General features: G+C 38.2%; 1 protein-coding gene across 3 annotated transcripts in view; it reads left to right on the top strand.

Annotated features, from left to right (window-relative positions):
• The window catches only part of LOC128873101 (unconventional myosin-XV), an 88,316-nt gene that overhangs the window by 15,644 nt on the left and 53,159 nt on the right, over nt 1-19,513 (top strand). For all 3 annotated transcript variants that reach the window (XM_054116390.1, XM_054116389.1, XM_054116391.1), the window contains exons 3-15: nt 4,099-4,209; nt 12,554-12,642; nt 12,710-12,773; nt 12,859-12,968; nt 13,546-13,830; nt 14,360-14,537; nt 14,611-14,889; nt 15,693-16,022; nt 16,271-16,558; nt 16,639-16,796; nt 17,060-17,437; nt 17,912-18,255; nt 18,688-19,359. In XM_054116390.1, the coding sequence (XP_053972365.1) occupies nt 4,099-4,209; nt 12,554-12,642; nt 12,710-12,773; nt 12,859-12,968; nt 13,546-13,830; nt 14,360-14,537; nt 14,611-14,889; nt 15,693-16,022; nt 16,271-16,558; nt 16,639-16,796; nt 17,060-17,437; nt 17,912-18,255; nt 18,688-19,359 (3,286 nt within the window). The remainder of the gene's footprint in view (nt 1-4,098; nt 4,210-12,553; nt 12,643-12,709; nt 12,774-12,858; nt 12,969-13,545; nt 13,831-14,359; nt 14,538-14,610; nt 14,890-15,692; nt 16,023-16,270; nt 16,559-16,638; nt 16,797-17,059; nt 17,438-17,911; nt 18,256-18,687; nt 19,360-19,513) is intronic.

Below are 19,513 nucleotides of genomic sequence, written 5' to 3'. Positions count from 1 at the left end.
TCCGGAAGATTAGTTAGATCGAGTGTATTTGTATTCTCTACAATTCGCACCTGAATAACTTTTGACAAGTGTTGGCGCAAGATACCATGCCAAAAAGTAAATTTCCAACTCTCGTTGCCTAATATTCATACCTGAATGACTCTCAACAGGTGTCAATGCAAGACGCCATGTCATCCGAATCAAGTAACCTGACGCGCAACATCTGACGCAACCCGGCGTAGTCAGCGTAAAAATCGACAATGCAGATTAAAATCGAGCGTTGACCGATGCGCGCAACATGGAGTCCGCGGTAGCGTGCAACAAGAAGCCGGAGCGCAGGTCTACGCGATCGTCGACCTCGAAGAATCGGTTTTCCTCACGAAACACGCGCTCGGAAGCTTTCTACGCCGACGTGGAACCGTTATCCGTTCGACGCGCATTGCATAATTCCGCTGGCCCAGACCCAGATACAAATTCCGCTCCAAATTCCAGCGGATCGACGGAACGCTCTAAGAGGTATCACACTTCCGGTCGCGCGAGGCACTCGGACGCCAGAAACGCGACAGAAATCGATCCAAGGGGTGGAAGGCATCCTCATCAAGAAATATTTTACACGATTCCTCGAGACGTGGCAGTCTCGCGGAAAGAAATCCTCAGAAAGTACAGCATAGAGAAGGAAGACAGAGAGTCTACCTCGAAATATGCCGACACCATGGGTCATCAATGGAAACGGACGGTGGATGTGGACAAAGACCAACGCGAAAGACCCAGAACCCTGCCCTCGATAGCCAGAAGATCGCACGGGGATTCGGAAAATATTACCCATCCTTCACAGGCATTCAGGAAGATCTCGAGGCAGGACATATTGCGCAGACGTGCCAGTGTAGACGGTCCGGTTGCTGTGGCTCGTGGTAGGAGTCATTGGAACGGGAAGCTAGAAAGTTCAGAGGCGAAAGGTGGCAGCTCATGCAGTTTCCCGAGGAACGTCCCGAGGCCGAGGAGCACTAGGTGGGGCAAGGAGGATGAGAGAGAGTCCAGGTCGGCCTGCGATTTCCTGACAGTCACTACCAAGCTGCAGGACATTAACAGCGGCCTTGTGCCGAGACCGTCGACCTTGCCCAAGATTGTTCACGCATCGAGGACACCCCGGGTAGTGGAGGAGTGGACTAGCCAGCCTAGGCTAGCTAAAGATGCGGTGAAGAAGGAGCCTCCAGTCTACGGAAGGATACGCAGGAGGAAAACTTCGCTGCCAGCCAACGCTGGGACCCTCAGAGGGTCTGCGTCCTCTTTGAACAGCCTCTCCAGGTACTCCAAGTCGGGTCATCAGCATTTCAGAGAGAGAGCCGTGGATGTCGAGTTCAAACCGACCACCAGGCACCTTCGAGATCCCGTTTCTGACGCGCCTTATCACTTGGCAACTCTACCTCACGTTGACATGAGAACGAATCCTCAACGAAATGCTATCTTCACCAAGGTGTCGGACAGAACGCCTAAAGGCTTTCGAAGTCATAATAACAAGGCTGATTCGAAGGAATCGGGCAAGCTCGAGGCAATAGACGCTGGTCAACGGACGATGTCGCGTAGAAGGATCATTGACAAGGTGAAGGATGCGAACGCCTACGAGGACCAGAACAGTTCAAGGACCGAAGACTCTGCCGACGTTCCGTCAGAATATCAGTCAGAAAGTCAATCGTATCGGAGCAAGGACTCCGAGGTATACGGAAGCAATGGCGATGGCGATGCACATCGGTTGAAGGATACGAATGGTTTGTCAACGGTGGTCGGATCGAATACGTTCGATCATCGACATAACGGCGTTTGGGGTAAATCCATGGAGTCGACCAAGCAAAGGTCGAAGTCGCAGAGCAGACTGATCGAGAACTTTCGCCCAAGTAATCGCGATATCGGCGCGGTGACCAGGCTCGCGACCACTCTTCCAAGTTATGTGAAAAGTTCGAGAAAGTGTTCAACCGAGAAGCCGCCAGAGACCGAGTGTTACAGGAAACTGTCCAAGGAAACTGGAATCTCGACGAAACAGAGCAAGGAGAGATCGAACTACGTGAAGAAGTCCGCTGCCAGGAACGTAAAAGCGTATAACGAGGCGAACAGTCGCTCGAATTCACCTGTGACGACGTCCTCGATTTTTGGATTCTGCACAGGGAAGAGAAAAGTGCACACGTCGAGTAATGATGCAACGAAGGTCGAGAGTGCGCCGTCCTATCCGTCGTGGAATGTGAAAACGGTTAGCATTGATGCAATGTGGTCTGATAGAAAAATCCGTGGTGGGAGGTATTGATCTGTGATCTATTGTTTGGGTGATCTAGATGTTCATGTTGTTTGATAGATCAGTGCTGACTTGCGTGCAGTGAATGTCGATATTTAGGTGTTTTGTCGAATATGCTTGAAAGGTTAAACCATCTTGGAGATTTGGATTGGTTGTTGTTATTTAGGAATTAATTGCAGTGAACGTACACGTTCGAAAATTTTGAGCTTGTAATGTACAGGGAGTTTCGTTTAAATTGGAATGGTTAAATATCTCATTAGTGGATGAAGCTATAAAAATAATGTTTTCTTTTCGATAATTCATCTTTATTTCGAACAGTGACCTCATTTAGAATGATGCTTTCTCATAAATGACATAATAGTGTCGATGATTTGTGTCCTCCATCGAATGTTTTGGTTAAAGTTTTCTCACATTACTTTCATAGGAGTATCATTTTTTATTCGACACTTTTTTGTTTAATCTTATCATCACTGGATATGTGAGATTGTTCCTCCAAGTATCATCAAAATCCTTCATCGACCTATAATGAATTTGATTATAAAATTCTAATGAAGATATTAGAAAAGAATGTTACTGGTAAATATCTTCCTCTACGTGCTTCTATAATACATTAGACGCAAATTAAGATCCTAAATTAACTATCTACCGTTCTCGAACTATAAACTGCAATTCAATCCCTCATTTGACTAATATTATCATTATTGAACCAGAGTTTATGCCATCAAGTATGATCAATATCCCCTTTCATCTAATAATAGTCTTGGATGTCAAGTACACATGATACCAAGCAAGTAACAAAGAAGAATTGCCTGTTCTTTATCTGCAAACTGCAATATAATCTTTTCTTTGATTACTAATATCGTTAGGAGTAAAATCATCAAGGTCGCCGATCATCTCATAATGGACTTTAGGTGCGATTGCTTCAATTAAAAATATTTATCAAACATTTTTATTTTATTTTGAAGTTAGGGTTTTAGGAAAATGAATAGTGTTCATTATCCGTGTAAAGAAAGTCCAAGAAGTGACAGAAACCAGGAAAAATGATAAGATCAAGGTTTGTTTTGACTGATTTTCATTTTTCTGGAAAAATTTGTTGTTTTTCTAAAATTCTACTGATCAGCTCAGATGGCATATTTCCATTATTAGAGGTATAGGGTACACATGAGTGAAAATTTTCATAAAAAAAATTCGAGCACTTTGGTTTCCATGTCTGCCAGAGTCCAATTCCAAAGATATTGTAACTGAAACAAAAACATTTTTAAAATGTTTAAGACAGGAGAAGTTATAGCAAAAACAAATAGACGAAAGGATTCTACACTCAGTCGAACGAAGATTGATGTATTAGACGTATTGCATGAATATTATTATGTACCTGGTATATTGAATACCAACGAAATTACATAAATGAGTCTTACGCATAGATGCCTTTCTCCACATTCCTCTACATTAACACTTAACCTGCATTTATGTGTTACCTGTGGAGAACAAAATATTCCTTTTTTAAAGCGTTTTTCGTTAACTCTTTTACGTTAGATTCGATTTAGATATTACGTACAGACTTTTTATAATATCAATTTTTGTAGAAATGTATAATATTTTTAATATCACTATTTTATTTAAAAACCTAAATAAAAATTATTTTATTATTATCCAATATATCTATAGAAAACACCAGTATTCAGATCATTCGTTAAGACAATTGTTTTTGATAAAAAAATTGTTGAATGCAGCTGTAATTTTCACGCGTCCACGGTGGCTTAGCCGTCAAATCGTGTTAAATCGAAATGAAAATCCAAAGTTAGCCATGTATTTATGTCCAACCCTTTCTTTTTCAGGGTGAATTGGTGTGGTTCGATCCTGGTGTCGGCCACGTGTTGCCGGGTGAAGTTTTGGAGTATCACAGAGCCGCGAACGTCCTCTCTGTCCAAGCGGTGATCGCTGGCAAGGTATGAAAGTCAATTTATTCTTTCCCGCGAGAAACCGGTGTCCTAATGACCCCTCTCGAATCCAAACGACGAGTAGAAAGGGGACACCGCACGGCGTGTAAATTACACGCCATTCAAACGATCGGTCGCATAAGTTACGCAAGTTCCGCGGTACGTCTTCGCTTATGATGCCCGATACCCGAACGCGTCCTCTTCATCGACGTTCGACTGCTCGTTTCATCGCTGGTTGAATAGGAATCGGATATTTACCGTTCGTCCTCATAGACAAACTAACAATGAAACCACACCGTGTGTTATTATCTCGAAATAGAGGAACAGGATAGAAGTGTGTTAGGCTATGCGCTAGTCAACAATACGGGTCCACTTCGAGGCCAACTAACAACCGGTTATTCTGCATTTCCTTAAGACGACGCACGATGCGAGTGGTCGGTAAACGTTCAATGTTCCATTGATTTTTTGTTGAGACAATTTGACATAGACATAACAGGAAGGGATAGTTGGGTGAGTACTTATTACAGCCACTCGAGTGAAGATGTAGCAACGTTATGTTAATGTATGGTTGTCAGAAAGCATTTAGTTATCAAAGTACTATCGGAGATAATAACTTCATTAGCAACATCAGCATCAACATTTTTTATGTACGTTTCTCTTTATCACATATTCTATCATCCCTAATTTATTGTCTTTTGGAGCACAAAATAATAGTAAAGTAAAGATTACTTTCTTATATTTAATTCCATTCAATTTAATTATTCATTTGCAGGATATTGATTTCTTCTGTCATTGTCTTATTTCAATGCAGAACTTAGTTGTTATTAAATTTGTTTCATCATAAAAAAAAAGTCTATTTGAATAAGTATCGACAGCATTACTTCAAATAGGATTGACTTTTCATCTCATGAAAGCATATTACTTTTCTTTCGGAAATTTGCCTATACCTTTCACAGCAAAAACCTGAAGTACTTGTTTAAAATAGACCACATTAAATGCAAATTCTTGCAATATCGAAGGCTGTGTAATTTCAGTGTCTAGAGAAAACGGTACTTTATCGAACCTCCTTTCTTTTCCGCAAAAGGAAGAAATAAGTTGTCATTCTGGAAATGGTAGTATGGCAATGTCTAAAGAGATTAGTTAAAGACTTCTCAGTATTCACAGGCTCGTTGTATACCTTTCAGACTGCATTTCTTGTTTCTTTCTGTACAAACTGATTCATTTACCGAGGCAGATCTACATGTATCATGAAAATAATGAAGTTTAAGGACCTGCGAACAAACAAAAGAAATTGATTAATAATTCTTTGATAGAGAACAGACACTCGTACATGCATGCCTTAAAACTGACCAGATTAAACTATAAGGTACCCACAAGCAATACCAAGCTACGATAACTAAGGAAATGATACTACAAGGAAGAATAGGACGGACGCGAAACACGGACGCGCGGTCGCGAGATTCATATCGACCGATGGATCGTCGAAGAATGAGCTCTAGCCCCTCGTAAAGGCCACCGTTTAATGTATTTCTTTCTTTGATACGCATTATTGTCAATTGAACTTAGGCGTCATCTTCCAAATATTTGGGGAGAAATTATAAAATTTCACCATTGTTTCTAAGATATTACACTTATTTATTTTTATTTAGTATCGTTTTTATATCTATATTGTATTATATTGATATAAAACACATATATATCGATTCGATCTAGACAAATTCGATGGATCGCGGGATGACAAGTAAACAATTATCGAATGGGAACAAGATTCCCGTTGCGGCCACCCGACGAAGTAGTCAAATGCATCGGGGCCCGGATAGAAAGTCGAATACCACGCATAGTTCGCGAAATACTTCCGCTAAGCCGGTCCGCGATGCCTTGGAAAATTACTCCACTGGAGCGACGTGTTGATCCCGGCGTGAAAGTGCATATCGAAAAGCGGCAGCGCGCCGGCTACTTGCAACACCTTCCTGCACTTTCAAGCTCCAAGGACATCGTATTGGCAACAATCGTGTCCCCGTGTTTTTCGCGTTCTCCGTCTTTCACTTTCGCGAATTCGCGACTCTTCTCTTCACGCACGTCCCCGCGAGAATGATGTGTCGATTCTGACGCTTCTGACGCCGATAAATCAAAGATGGCAGGAGCTATCTGTCACGAAATATGGATGGAGGGCTGGAAGGGAAGGGGTTCAGCATTTTTGTGTTTTCTAGGAGAAAAGGGAGGATCAAATTACATTTTATTAGGTTGTCTCAAAAGTTTCTTTTGTAATTTGCACTCAATTATTTTGTGCGGTAATGTTTATATAAATAGATAATCTAATTTCTTAGATGTTGATGTTGTAACAGTAATGGAGCAAAATGAAATTCGTTTAATGAATTGTACACAATTCAATAATGTAACATTAGACATAAAATATTGTGTATGTATTACTTATTAATAGAACGAAAGAAATTTGTAGGACAACCTAACATATTCTTGACAAACCAGACCGTTTTCAAAGAATAAAACAATTTTTCGTTATACTTAGTTATAAGAGATAAATTAAAAATAATAGCAAATAAAAAAGTTTTGATGGCCTCTTAGAAGCATACGTGCTTGTCAGCATATTTTATCAGCCTGCTTAATTATTGAAAGCACATTAAATAGGGAAATTTGTATCATTAGGAAATTCCGTAGGTTCTGTGCCATAATGTCTAAACTCACTAATTATAAGCATAGCGTTGAACAGCAGTCTTGTGCTGTACTTTGTAGTGAACGGGTGTTTATCTGTATAGTATGACTTATATAAAAAGGATAAACAAAATTTGTGTATTTATTTTATCAACGCTAAAAATTGTGAAAGTTGTGCGTGGTTAAATTGGTATGAACTTTAAGATTATCGCGAATTAAAAGGACGAGAACAGATTACGGGTAACGGAATTATGTACGCCAAGTAATCTGGAGGAAATGACACAGATGAACTTCGAAAAGCGAAACGAAAGGGAGGTTACACGGTCTGGAATAGCTGATTAACCATAAGTATAAGATATTATTTATTTTTCATACATAAACAAACACGATTTTCTAAAACGGTATTAATTGGGACAACGTGTCATTTTTAAATGTTGATTGAATGAAAATAATATGTTTCTTCATTGCTCATAGTAAAATGAACTTAATATCGTTAACGTTTTTCTTTTTAAATTATTATATTATTATAAACGACAATTTTCACCATGTAAATTGAATACTTGATTTCAAAAGGCTAATAAATCGCATGATTTCCAATAGTGGAATCTTACTTTTCTATTATATTTCTAGGTATAATCACTTTCATTTTTCACAAGAAACTGTTCATACATTTTATTTACTTATCAACCAACTGCAATTTATTTTGCCAGCGATGGGGAACATTTCAATGAGTCGTAACTAATGAAATTTCTTTAGAAACAAATTTATATTATTGAAACTTAACCGAACCAAAATTGTTTTATGGAATAGATCATATTTTTTGCATTCTAAATATTTTCTGAATAGCGAAACATTCATGAACCCTCTTAAGAAATTTAAAATTCTGTTCATGACGTAACTGCAAACTTGGTTCGCAAGCAAGAATTTGATCGATTTAAAATATTCCTGAAAGATTCCATGAAACCGTTTAGGAATGTATCGTAATATCTCATTAGAACTAATCATACGTTTACGATTCCGTTATGAGAGTTAAATATAGACCTGAAGATATAGAACTTGATGTGTCGAGTTGATTTAAATTTAACGAGAGGTTTATAAGTTTATATTTCCACGTAGGATGTAAACACTGTCAGAGGGGTTATCTTCAATTTATTAACTATAATTTATTAGTCAGTATTACGTTAATATTAGCTTCGTAATTGACACCTGAAGTCGGAGATAAATAATTACACGCTACAAACTACTATCATAAACAAAAAAATACATGTACCGTTGTATAAAATAATTCTGAATCATAATAACAAAAACTTGTACGATTATTCAAATCTCAATTATATATTCATACACGAATATTAATAGTAAACGATTAACGAAGCTATTAAATTCGACTACATTATTACTTTAATGCAAGGATTTCATTGTGTCGTTACTTATCGTAAACTTCATTTTACTTTGAAATATTATAGAAGCATTACAACATTAAAACTTTGTAGTAAATGTATATAATTTAGAATGGTTCCTTCCTCGTTAATGTCTTCTAGCAAAAGTTATTATCAAGGATATATAGGAAGGTAAATGTTATTATATGTTATTGTTGTGCCTCGTTCCGTGTTCTAGTAAAGACATACTAGAATATAAATAGAAATATGTAATATTCATGTGTTAATATCAAGAAACTGTACAAAATTATAATACGATAAAATTTATAGACGAAACAATAGTATGCGCATGAAGAACTCACGGGTAGTCTCATTAAGACTTTCCGCGTCTTAATGAGTAATTCATTAACAGCCACCGTTACTGTATATATGTATTACTTAACTACCTAAGGCATTAGTGCTACTATGTCAATAGGTCTCTCCGTTGTTAGGACTTTTATATTTGTTTATCTGTGGATATTTTTTATCTACGCACTATTACCTCATCTAATAAACTTATCATTTATAATTTTTAAGTGATTTTTACTAATTCATTATTTATTCTAATATCTATTAATACACTTGTAAAAAGAGAGTTGAATAGTCGTATATATCTACAACAAATTTTGAGAAAATAATTTTTGCTCGAAGACATTATACTAAAATAATGTATAAGAACGAGTAATTAATTGAATGTTTAGCAATTTACTGTAGGATATTTTTAAATGATTGCATTTCTTTGTGATCTATGTAGACATGTATTTTGAGTTAGGTGTAATTGGTCACGTAACATTTATTGACGAGCTTAGTTAGCAAATTCGCTCGTGGTTTTATTTTTATGAAACTTCGTCGCGCAAGCTTGACTCTAGCATTTGATTACTTTCTACGTAGTAGTAACGTCTTATGTTCGATTTCTTGAAGCATTGTCGTGCATTAGTAGCAGAGTGTGGTTCAACGGTGTCCCATTATAGATGACGATGCACACCGGCGTAGAAATAAAGGATTTATTATCGGGTAATCTTATTATTTAGCATGGTATATTTTATTCAGGAATATAAGTATACTTTAGCCATGCAACTACCTGGAAAGGAAGTAAGAGAGAGTAAGATTCTGAAATGAATCCGAGGCTCGTGGTAAAAGACCTTTTATAAAACAAGTCGTGAAATACTGCTACTGATAACTACACAAAAAGGAACATTAAAAGAACATTGACACATTAGGAATCAGTGTCCTATTTATTCTAAATTAATCAAATGCATTGTGTGACTATTATTAAAAATATCAATATTTCAGTAAAATCCGTTATAATATTTTATTATCCTTCTTTTTAATAACCAAAATTTAAGTTGCTCCAAACATCCCAGCTGTTTAATTTCCATTTGCATTTTTACTTTTTCTTTTCTATCGAGGACAGGACACTTTCCCACAGCTACTATTAATAAGGAGAAGGATCGTTTAATAGATCCCTGGATTTACCAACGCGTTGTTCCGCTCGAATAATTCACGAATACATAAATAACGACTACTTAATTACTTCCTAAAATCATAAAATAAAATGAACGCAACGGAGGGTTGATACACGAGGCCGCGTAACCTTGGAAGACTTTCAGTCGTCGAATCAGTGAAAGGAGCTCCTAATAAATTTTCAACAATTTCACGAAGGACTGGGACGCCCATTAGAACCCTCTAACGGGTTCGATTTCTGTTTACTACGGCGAATCGAACCGGTGCAACGATATGCGAGTCGCATTCCCCGCAATCGCGCAGAGGCGACGCCAATGGAATTGCAACTGCAAACTCAGGCAGCCGGGTATCCGGTTAAGTCTCACATGAGTGGCTTTCGCGTCTTATGTGAATTCGCGCGAATCTTCCTTTTTTAACGCGCATTCTCTCTGCGGAGATCGGGTCGCAACCGTCGTGGAAATCAGGCAAAAAGCGGCTGGAAAAAAGACGCTGACAAGGAAGTCTCAGTCGGATGCACGAGTTAACAAGTCCAACCTCAGGAAAGTTTACTCCTGGAATCCATTGGGCCACGGAAACTCTTAGAAATGCATCTAAAAATGACGGAGGAATTTGCCTCTGAACGTTGGATCACGAAGCACCGACCAAATCCACGATTGCTAACAAGGCTAACCTTTAGAGTGTTCCTCCTGTAATGTTCTGACGCATAGACACAGAAATGGAAGAAATTGCCGTGAGCGTTAAACCGTGAAGCATCGACCGAGTCCAGGATTGTTAACGAGACTAACCTCTGGAAAATTTCCTCTGGAATCCTTTAGTCCAGAGAATCCCTGAGCAAAGGATCTAAAAATAGAAGACGCTGATTTAAAATTAAGATCACGAAGCATTTATCAAGTCTGTGACTGTTGAAACGAACAACCTCTGACATCATTTGTCCCAGAGAATCTTAAGTTCGTGTTCGTATATTTTGAAGAATGATTGATATATCAGTTTTGCTATTGCACTTAATACACACATGTTCATGGGTAAAATGAATGGTAATCTTTGATCAATGGATCTAAAGATAAAAGAAGAAGTGATTCTGAAAGTTACACCAAGAAGTAGCAATCAGGTGACTGTTAACAAATCGGTTAACTCGGGGAGTTTTTAACAAATAAATCTAAAAATATATAAAGGAGATACTGTGAGAGCTTGATCACAAAGCAACGAATGAATTCTAGGACTGTTAATACAACTAACTTCTGCGGGTTTCTTCCATGGCTCAGTGAATTTTCATACATATAGATTTAAAAAAAAAGAAGTTGCTCTGATAGCTAGATCACGAAACATCACTCAGGTCCACGACTATTAACGAGACTCTGATAAGTTCCACCTAGAATCACTTAACGCAGGCAATCTCTGACGAATGAATCTAAAAATAGATGTCGACTTGAGAGTTGGATCACAAAGTATCAACCAGGTCCACGAATATTAATGAGCCTGGCACCTGGGAAGTTTCTTGAAGACCCCATTAGCTCAGGAATCTCTAAGACGTAGGGTCTCAAAAGTCCACAAGTGTAAAAATTCAAGTTGCATCTCATAGCATCGATCACTGACAACAATTTCTCTAAAATCACCAGAAAATAATTCATCGATCCACCAGTCTAATTCCACAAAATGGCTAACACGGTTCACTACGACGTGCCAATAATTGACCAAGGATCAACAGCTTCCTCCGAGGTACCTTCCCACTGGGTCATCGCGAATTCATCAGAATCTCCAGCTTCGTCTGGCATCGATACGTTTCATCTTGATCAGCACGAGCCAGACAGATGTTTCGAGCCAAGCCAGTGTCGGAAATCCCAGGCAGAGCCGTGGTACGAAGTTCCTGTTCAAAAGTCAAGGTTACGCTCGAAAGAAAGTGTCTTCGACCTCAAGGACGAGGAGGTGTGTTTGTGCGCGACGCAGCAAGACTTCGTCGAGTGCCATTACAAAACGACGAGATCGGTATTGAAGAACTTAAAGCCGCTTCTTGGTGGTTTGAGCTTCGACGACGATGGCGACGACTTGCGTAAAGAATTCCTCGATAACTCGCCGGACTTCTCGACGACCTCGTCGACGTCCTCCCGCGAGTTCTTTCGCGTATATCCGAGAGAAGACGAGGAAAGCGACTCTGGCAGCTATTCGAGGAGGCAGGGTACCATCACGAGGACGATGCCTAGAGATGCGACCTTGAGGCCGAAATCGAAGAGGTCACCGGAGCCCTTGACGTACCTCTGCGTGCGCGTAATCGACGAAAATGTAATGTGGTGCGAGAAATTTTCGAATTTTTTTAGGACAGTGGTTTTTGGATTGTGGTCTGCTAATTTTTTAGTCGTCCGGGGATATTAGGAGTGCACACGATTAATAGAAACTTAGGGAGTTCATGAGAATGAAGCAACATGTGTGAAAGATAGTTTACTTTATTGAATTTTACGTTTGAGAAAGGGAGCGTTGCTTTTGAAAGTGTTATTGAATATTAATCGACGAATCACGTAAAATTATTATTAAATATTGTGAAATAAATGACAAGAAAAATACGAGATCGATGGAAATCTATTATCTTTCACAAAATTTATTTTTATGCATGGAATAAAATTGCATTTTTCAACTATGAATTATTTTATTTGAGAAGTAATTTTATAATGTGGTAAAGAATAATAACTTTATTATTCTTTAAAGGTTCTTCTATATTCTTTCTCCTTATACACCAAGAAAAATTCAGAAGAATTTACAATTATATATTATAACTAAGACAATAACAAATGGGATATTTTATGTTCCAGCCTCAAATCTTCACCCTCACTAATTTGAGTGGCGTGAAACCGAGGCAGGATCTTGGACAAAATGGAATCGAGGACATGATACAGTTAAAGTAAGTTAATATCCTGTTATTCTAATCTACTTATAACATAAATCTAAGTGCAGTATGTAAATTACAGCGACCTCAACGAGGCATCTTTATTATGGAACTTGAAGATTAGATACGACAAGGAATTAATATACGTACGTTTGTGTTCTTTCTACTTCTCGTTAATGTTAACGATTCTTACCTGATTAAAATTACACTGTTACTTTTTGTTAATAACAGACATACACAGGAAGCATATTAGTGGCGGTGAATCCATACAAAATGTTTGACATTTATGGCTTGGACCAAGTGAAACTGTACGAAGGGCGGATACTCGGGACATTGCCACCGTGAGTTTTATTTCATTTGAAAGTAAAGAATTATAATACGCATTCGTCGGTATTTTTCAAACTTTAATTTTTCGTGGACCCCCTAGAGTAAATTTTTATTCATTTATTATTCTAGATGAATATGTTTATTGTTTTCATATTTTTATTTAAAATGAACACATTAGTATGGGTATTCCGAAGAGCCATTTATTATTATGTCATGATAAATTAATTTCATTTCATAAATATTATATTAAGACTCATTGCTCGCTTCTCAAGTAAAGTTGATTTATTGCAAGACAAACATAAATTAATTAAATAAGATGAATGATGTTACTTCAATTTTAATTTCATATAATAGAAGTCAAAATTGAATTGTATCAAAATATACATCAGTCGGACATTTTGCGTAATTCTATAAAACTTGTTCCTTCCTCGATGCCTATAATAATTGAAACTAGTCTTTCAGTGAAATTAATCATTCCACCGCAAAGGGTTGAATTATTCACGGTAACTCCTGCTATTCCCCATGCGATATTTTCACGCAATGTACCGTATTAATACTTTGTATCGAAAAAATGTTACCATGCAATTCCAGACACCTGTTTGCCGTGGGCTCGTCTGCGTACAGTCAAGTAACCGCTGCAAATAACGCCAGCGCGAATCAGGTGGTCGTCATTTCCGGCGAATCCGGTTCAGGAAAAACGGAGTCCACGAAACTCGTAATGCAATATCTAGCGGCGGTTAATCGAGCGCCGAACAACCTGGTCACCGAACAGATACTCGAGGCGACGCCATTGTTGGAAAGCTTCGGGAACGCGAAAACGCCACGAAACGATAACAGCAGTCGATTCGGGAAATACCTGGAAGTTTACTTCAGAGAGTGAGTGTTTACCGCTAGAAATTACTGTAAAATCAAACGCGATAGCCGTTGAATTACTTCCGACGATTCGATGGTCAATTTCTGATAATGGTGAACGATTCAAGATACTTTGGAGGATATTTGAGAAACGAAGTTCTTATGATAGTAAATACGTCCAAATGATGAGAAGTTATGATCGTGTTGATGTTCAAGAAAGTTTCTTCCGACTGGCTATGGAAGATTAAAGTTATCGTTGAGAATGATTCGGCATTTTTAGGCTGGATTACTAATCGCGATGAGCATTCTCTGTGTTCTAGAGAATGATATATAAATGGGAAAGAAATTTGATATTGCAATATAATTTTGACAAGAATTAACGAAATTTGACAAACGAAACAAACTTTTAAGCTACTGAATATCTCACTCAAAAATAATTTGAACAATCCACTAATGATTTTAAGCACTGTACATTTAAAAGTGTACGAAAAAAAAACGCGTACTACTAAATTCTGAGCGAACAAAAGAAACAATTATAAATCGTTACTTTTAGCGGAGTCATCGTCGGTGGAAGGATCACTCAGTACCTCCTAGAGAAAAGTAGAATAGTCACCCAAGCGTCAGAGGAGAGGAATTACCACGTGTTCTACGAGCTCCTAGCTGGCCTCGACCAGCAACTCAGGGATAAATACGGGTTGCTCACGCCAGACAAGTACTTTTACTTGAACCAGGTGATTTGAACGGTCGGAATTACGCGGAACATCGTTCTCAATGCGCAGATGAAGTTACAACCTCAGCTTTCAGGGTGGGAACTGCGAGATCGATGGCAAAAGCGACACTCAGGACTTCAAAGCCCTGTTATCCGCCATGCAAGTGTTGGGGTTCACGTCCGAGGAGCAGGACACGATATTCAAGATACTCGCCAGCGTGTTGCACCTGGGGAACGTGTATTTCCATCGTAAGCAAATGAGGCACGGCCAGGAGGGCGTGGAAGTTGGCTCTGACGCGGAGATCCGTTGGGCAGCTCATCTACTTCAAGTCAACTCCGACGGGATCATCAGGGCACTCACGACCAAAACAACAGTACGTGACAGAGAAATATAGTTTTAGTTTTAGTTCGTTTATTTTCTTGAAGTGCGTAGTCAATAATCATAGACCATTACACTTGATATACTTGCATGGAAGGGTTATTACAAGAGTGGTACGAAGGTAAGAGTATAAAAATAAATTGTTATAAATTCAGTAAAAGATTTATGGAAGGCACTAGAATTCAACTAACAATATATATAGTTCATTTATAATACACATATATAGTACCTAAGGTAAAGTAGTAGAAGCATTATTTTTATATTGTTATCTCTATGTCATATTTTTAATAACTTTATTATATATAAACGTATCAAGTGTAATAGTTTGAGATATATCTATATATATTGTTACATTTTTATTTTTTGATATTTACTATATTAAATATATTATTAGTCATCGGTTATTGTGTTATTGAAAATATTAATAATCCAAGGGGACCATGTGAGTGTAGCAAGTCGTAACTCCATTAGTAGTCTTGTTGGAGGAAAATATCAAAAGAATACGAATGATACAAAGAGTACTATCTTTGCATCAATCTTGCAACCTATCTTGCATTTATTTATTATTTTTTGTTTTGACATTTTTTTCTAACAGCACTGGTAATGGAGTTAAGATTTGTTACACTTCCTTAGTCTACACTGTACATTGCTATTTGCTTCTGTCATAAGAATTGACACGTTATTATTTAATAAATATCTCACATTGTCTGTCGTGTTGTGATTGTTTGACAGAGAAATATAGGAATCACAGTTACTTCAAGTTTTCCTTGATCGACTGGTAATTAAATTTGTTTACAGGAGGCAAGAAACGAGAGAGTCTTCACTGCGTTGAATATCGATCAGGCTCTGGATGCCAGGGATGCCTTCGCGAAAGCTCTGTACAGTTCTCTGTTCTCCTGGTTGGTCGCTCGCGTTAATCATATCGTCTACAAAGGAACCAAACAGACGGCCGCCATTTCGATTCTCGATATATTCGGCTTTGAGAATTTCACGGAGAACAGCCTGGAACAGCTGTGCATCAATTATGCGAACGAGAACCTCCAGTTCTACTTCAACAAGCATATCTTCAAGTTGGAGCAGCAGGAGTACGCCAAGGAAAAAATCGATTGGACGACTATCAATTATACCGTGAGCAGAAATTCAATTGTTCTTATTAAAACGAATAGACTGAAGATTGCAATCTATCATTTTTTAACTTAATTAATTTCCAAGTGAATGGATTGTAATTATAGTAGAATGGAATTACCACGTACTGCTAAAATAAGAGTTGTTCTATTATGAAAAGAAAGCATCCGATTCTTTTATGCTGCAATTACTTTAGGAATTTATTCGCAATATATATTTAATTGATTTAATTTATGAAATTATTTTCTCAGGACAATCTGCCAGTGATACATCTCATCGCAAAGAAGCCAGTCGGTATACTTCACCTGCTGGATGACGAGAGCAATTTTCCCAAAGCTACGGATCTCTCGTTCCTGGAAAAATGCCATTACAATCACGCCTTGAGCGAACTGTACTCGAGACCAAGAATGAATTCAGCCGAGTTCGCCATTAAACACTATGCTGGTCAGGTTTGGTATAACGTCGAAGGTTTCTTGGACAAGAATAGAGACACGTTGAGACCGGATGTAGTGGAATTATTAATAAGCAGCAAAATATCCGTGAGTTTCATTTCTATTAACGAAGAGAATGTTTTATCGTGACTCATGGTCATTTGTAGTAATCTTTGATTCGTTTCTAGATGGTCAGTAAAATGTTCCAGCATGTAAGGACAACTCACGAGGCTAACAAAACTATGAATAAACCCAATGGTAGATTCGTCACCATGAAACCGAGAACGCCAACAGTGTCTGCGCGGTTCCATGACAGCTTACAGCAACTCTTGGATTCGATGTCTCAGTGAGTACTCGAATCCCTTTTCAGGAACGTTGTTTATGATTCCAATTAAAATTCAAACAAGAATTGATCGAAGATCTATTATTCCATATACTAGTTTAAATTAGTATTTTTATTTTCAAACTATATATTATTTTAATTTATATTAAAACACTTTGCCTATAAAGAATCGTGAAAGTTGCCATCGAAAATATGAAAAAGTAGAGTACTTTTTAAAAACTGTTCGAAGTCAAAGCACTCGTTACGATATTCATTGAACGTCTCAGATGCAATCCGTGGTTCGTGCGATGCATCAAGCCAAACACGGAGAAGGCGCCAATGAAATTCGACATGCCATGCGTTCTCGAGCAGCTGCGCTACACAGGAATGTTGGAGACGATACGCATTCGAAAGACTGGTTACCCCGTTCGACTCGGTTTCGGACACTTCGTGGACCGATACAGATACCTCGTTTCCACGCATTTGCCCAGAGGAGCGCCCAACAAGGAGCTTTGTCGCATAATTTTGGACAAAGCTGCACCGAAGGAGGCTCAGTCTCAATACCAGCTGGGGCTCACCAGAGTGTTCTTGAGAGAATCATTGGAAAGGACTCTGGAGTACAATAGAGCACTGATTTTGGAAAGGGCAGCTATAACGGTTCAGAGGTAATGGAATATTGAAATATTCTGATTATTAGGTGATCCGAAAAGTAATGTCGTTTCTGTGAATCTCAATACTTCTTTATCATTCATCAACTCATTGATTTTAACCATTTAGTATTAAATATTTGCACACTAAATGGCAAAAGGTTGTTGATAACGAGGATAATTACATAATCGATTAAAAATAGAAATGCATCATGAATGTATTTGTCTGAATTTAATGTAAAAGAAATGACATTACTTTTCGGTACACCTAATAGATAAACTAACACGTTGAACGTCATGTCACCCATATATGAAAATCTTTTTTATTTTATACACTATATATTTACAATATTTACATTTCCAAACATATTTTGTGACTTTTATCCTCGCCCTAACGATACAAATTTTCCATTGTCCAGCTTCAGAATTCTATTATTTTCTTGATTATAATCTGCCAGCTACTGATAATGTTTTTTAATCGTATGGTTGCAGATACACCAGAGGATTTCTTGCAAGAAGGAGATTCCTCAATATCTCACGAAGTACGGTGCTAATCCAAGCCGTTTATCGCGGGTATCGCGAAAGGAAAAAGTTCAGAGCGCTGAAAAAGGCGACACTCATGGCACAGAAGATATACAGGGGGAAGAAACAGCGCGAGAGGTTTAGTGTTCTGAAGGAGGAGATGGCGAAGAGAGCAGAAATCGAGAGGGCAAGCAAGGAACGAGCAAAAGCGAAGCAGCAACGAGAGGAACAGGAGAGAACTTCGAGAGCTGTGGCTGGTGTCAATCATTTAGAAATCCCTGCTGAACTTGCGTTCATCTATAGCAAACTTGACGGTACTTAATAAAATAACGATCAAACATAAATTATTTCGAATAGTATATAAATTGTTTCAAAGTTTATGTCAGATACTTTGGCTATGAAAAAGTAGAGTACCCCTTAACTTAACAAAATAAGAAGTACTTAACAACTCAAATTAAAATTGCAATCGTAATTCAATTTTATGAAGCACTGAGAATTTAATGAAAGTAACGACGAAGAAATACTAACATTATTTCAAGTTCTTCGCTAAAAATAAAATTCTCATCTAAATCTTCAGAAAGACTAGTTTTCATAATAAAAAGAACTAATCTTATAATTAACAAAATGACTGTTTCAAATTTAAACAAACTGTCTACATATTTAATTGTCAGCCATACTAGATCATATCATATAAATTAACATAAAATTGATGTTTTCAATTAATTATTTTATTCATTATCTCGCAGACTGGCAGCCAACGCACACCGAAAGGAATCTACTGAAAGTCGTCGGTCAGGTGATACCCATGCATCACAATTACGGCCTGCCGCCTGACATTGACCAGCATCAGTTCTCAAAGTTCACGAATATCTACTTCAAGAGCCACATCTTCGGCATGAAACGGGAACCGATCAAAACACCTTTTCTGGCGAAGGCTCGAGACCAAGATTACACGGACTCGTTGATGATCTTCAAGATGATCTTGCGCTTCATGAACGAGAATAATTTAAGTGGCAAGAGGGAGCAGGCTCTGGGCGATTACATCGTGAACAAAGGGATCGTCAATGAAAAATTGAGGGACGAAGTTCTGTGCCAACTCGCAAATCAAACTTGGAAAAACGAGAACGACGCGAACAAAGAGAGAGGCTGGTTATTGTTATCGAATTGTTTGTCAGCTTTCCAGCCTAGTCCGACTCTGTTCAAGTATTTCCTCAAGTATGTATCCGATCACGCGTACGACGGTTACAAAGCCTACTGTCAGAGGAAGCTTCTGCAGGGGGAGAGAACGATATTCAGGATAATGAACAACAATCAACAAATCGTTCAGCACGTGCCGAGAAATTACCCGCCATGCGTGTTGGAATGGAGAGCGAACAGAAATCGCGTTAACATGGCGCTAAGCGTGGGATTCTACGACGGTAAGTGCTTTGGATCTCTTTCAAATATTTATTCAGCGATAAGGTAGCGCATTGTTGGGTCTTTCAATAAGAGTTAATGAAATTATCTTCTGCGAGATAAGAATTGGTAAAAGGGATAAGACGCGAAACAGAGCGGAGTTATCTCGGCGAAATG

The sequence above is a fragment of the Hylaeus volcanicus genome, chromosome 3 (assembly GCF_026283585.1).
Source record: "Hylaeus volcanicus isolate JK05 chromosome 3, UHH_iyHylVolc1.0_haploid, whole genome shotgun sequence".
Taxonomy (NCBI): Eukaryota; Metazoa; Arthropoda; class Insecta; order Hymenoptera; family Colletidae; genus Hylaeus; species Hylaeus volcanicus.
Note: the sequence above shows the minus strand (reverse complement) of the source record. Positions and strands in the feature narration are given on the sequence as shown.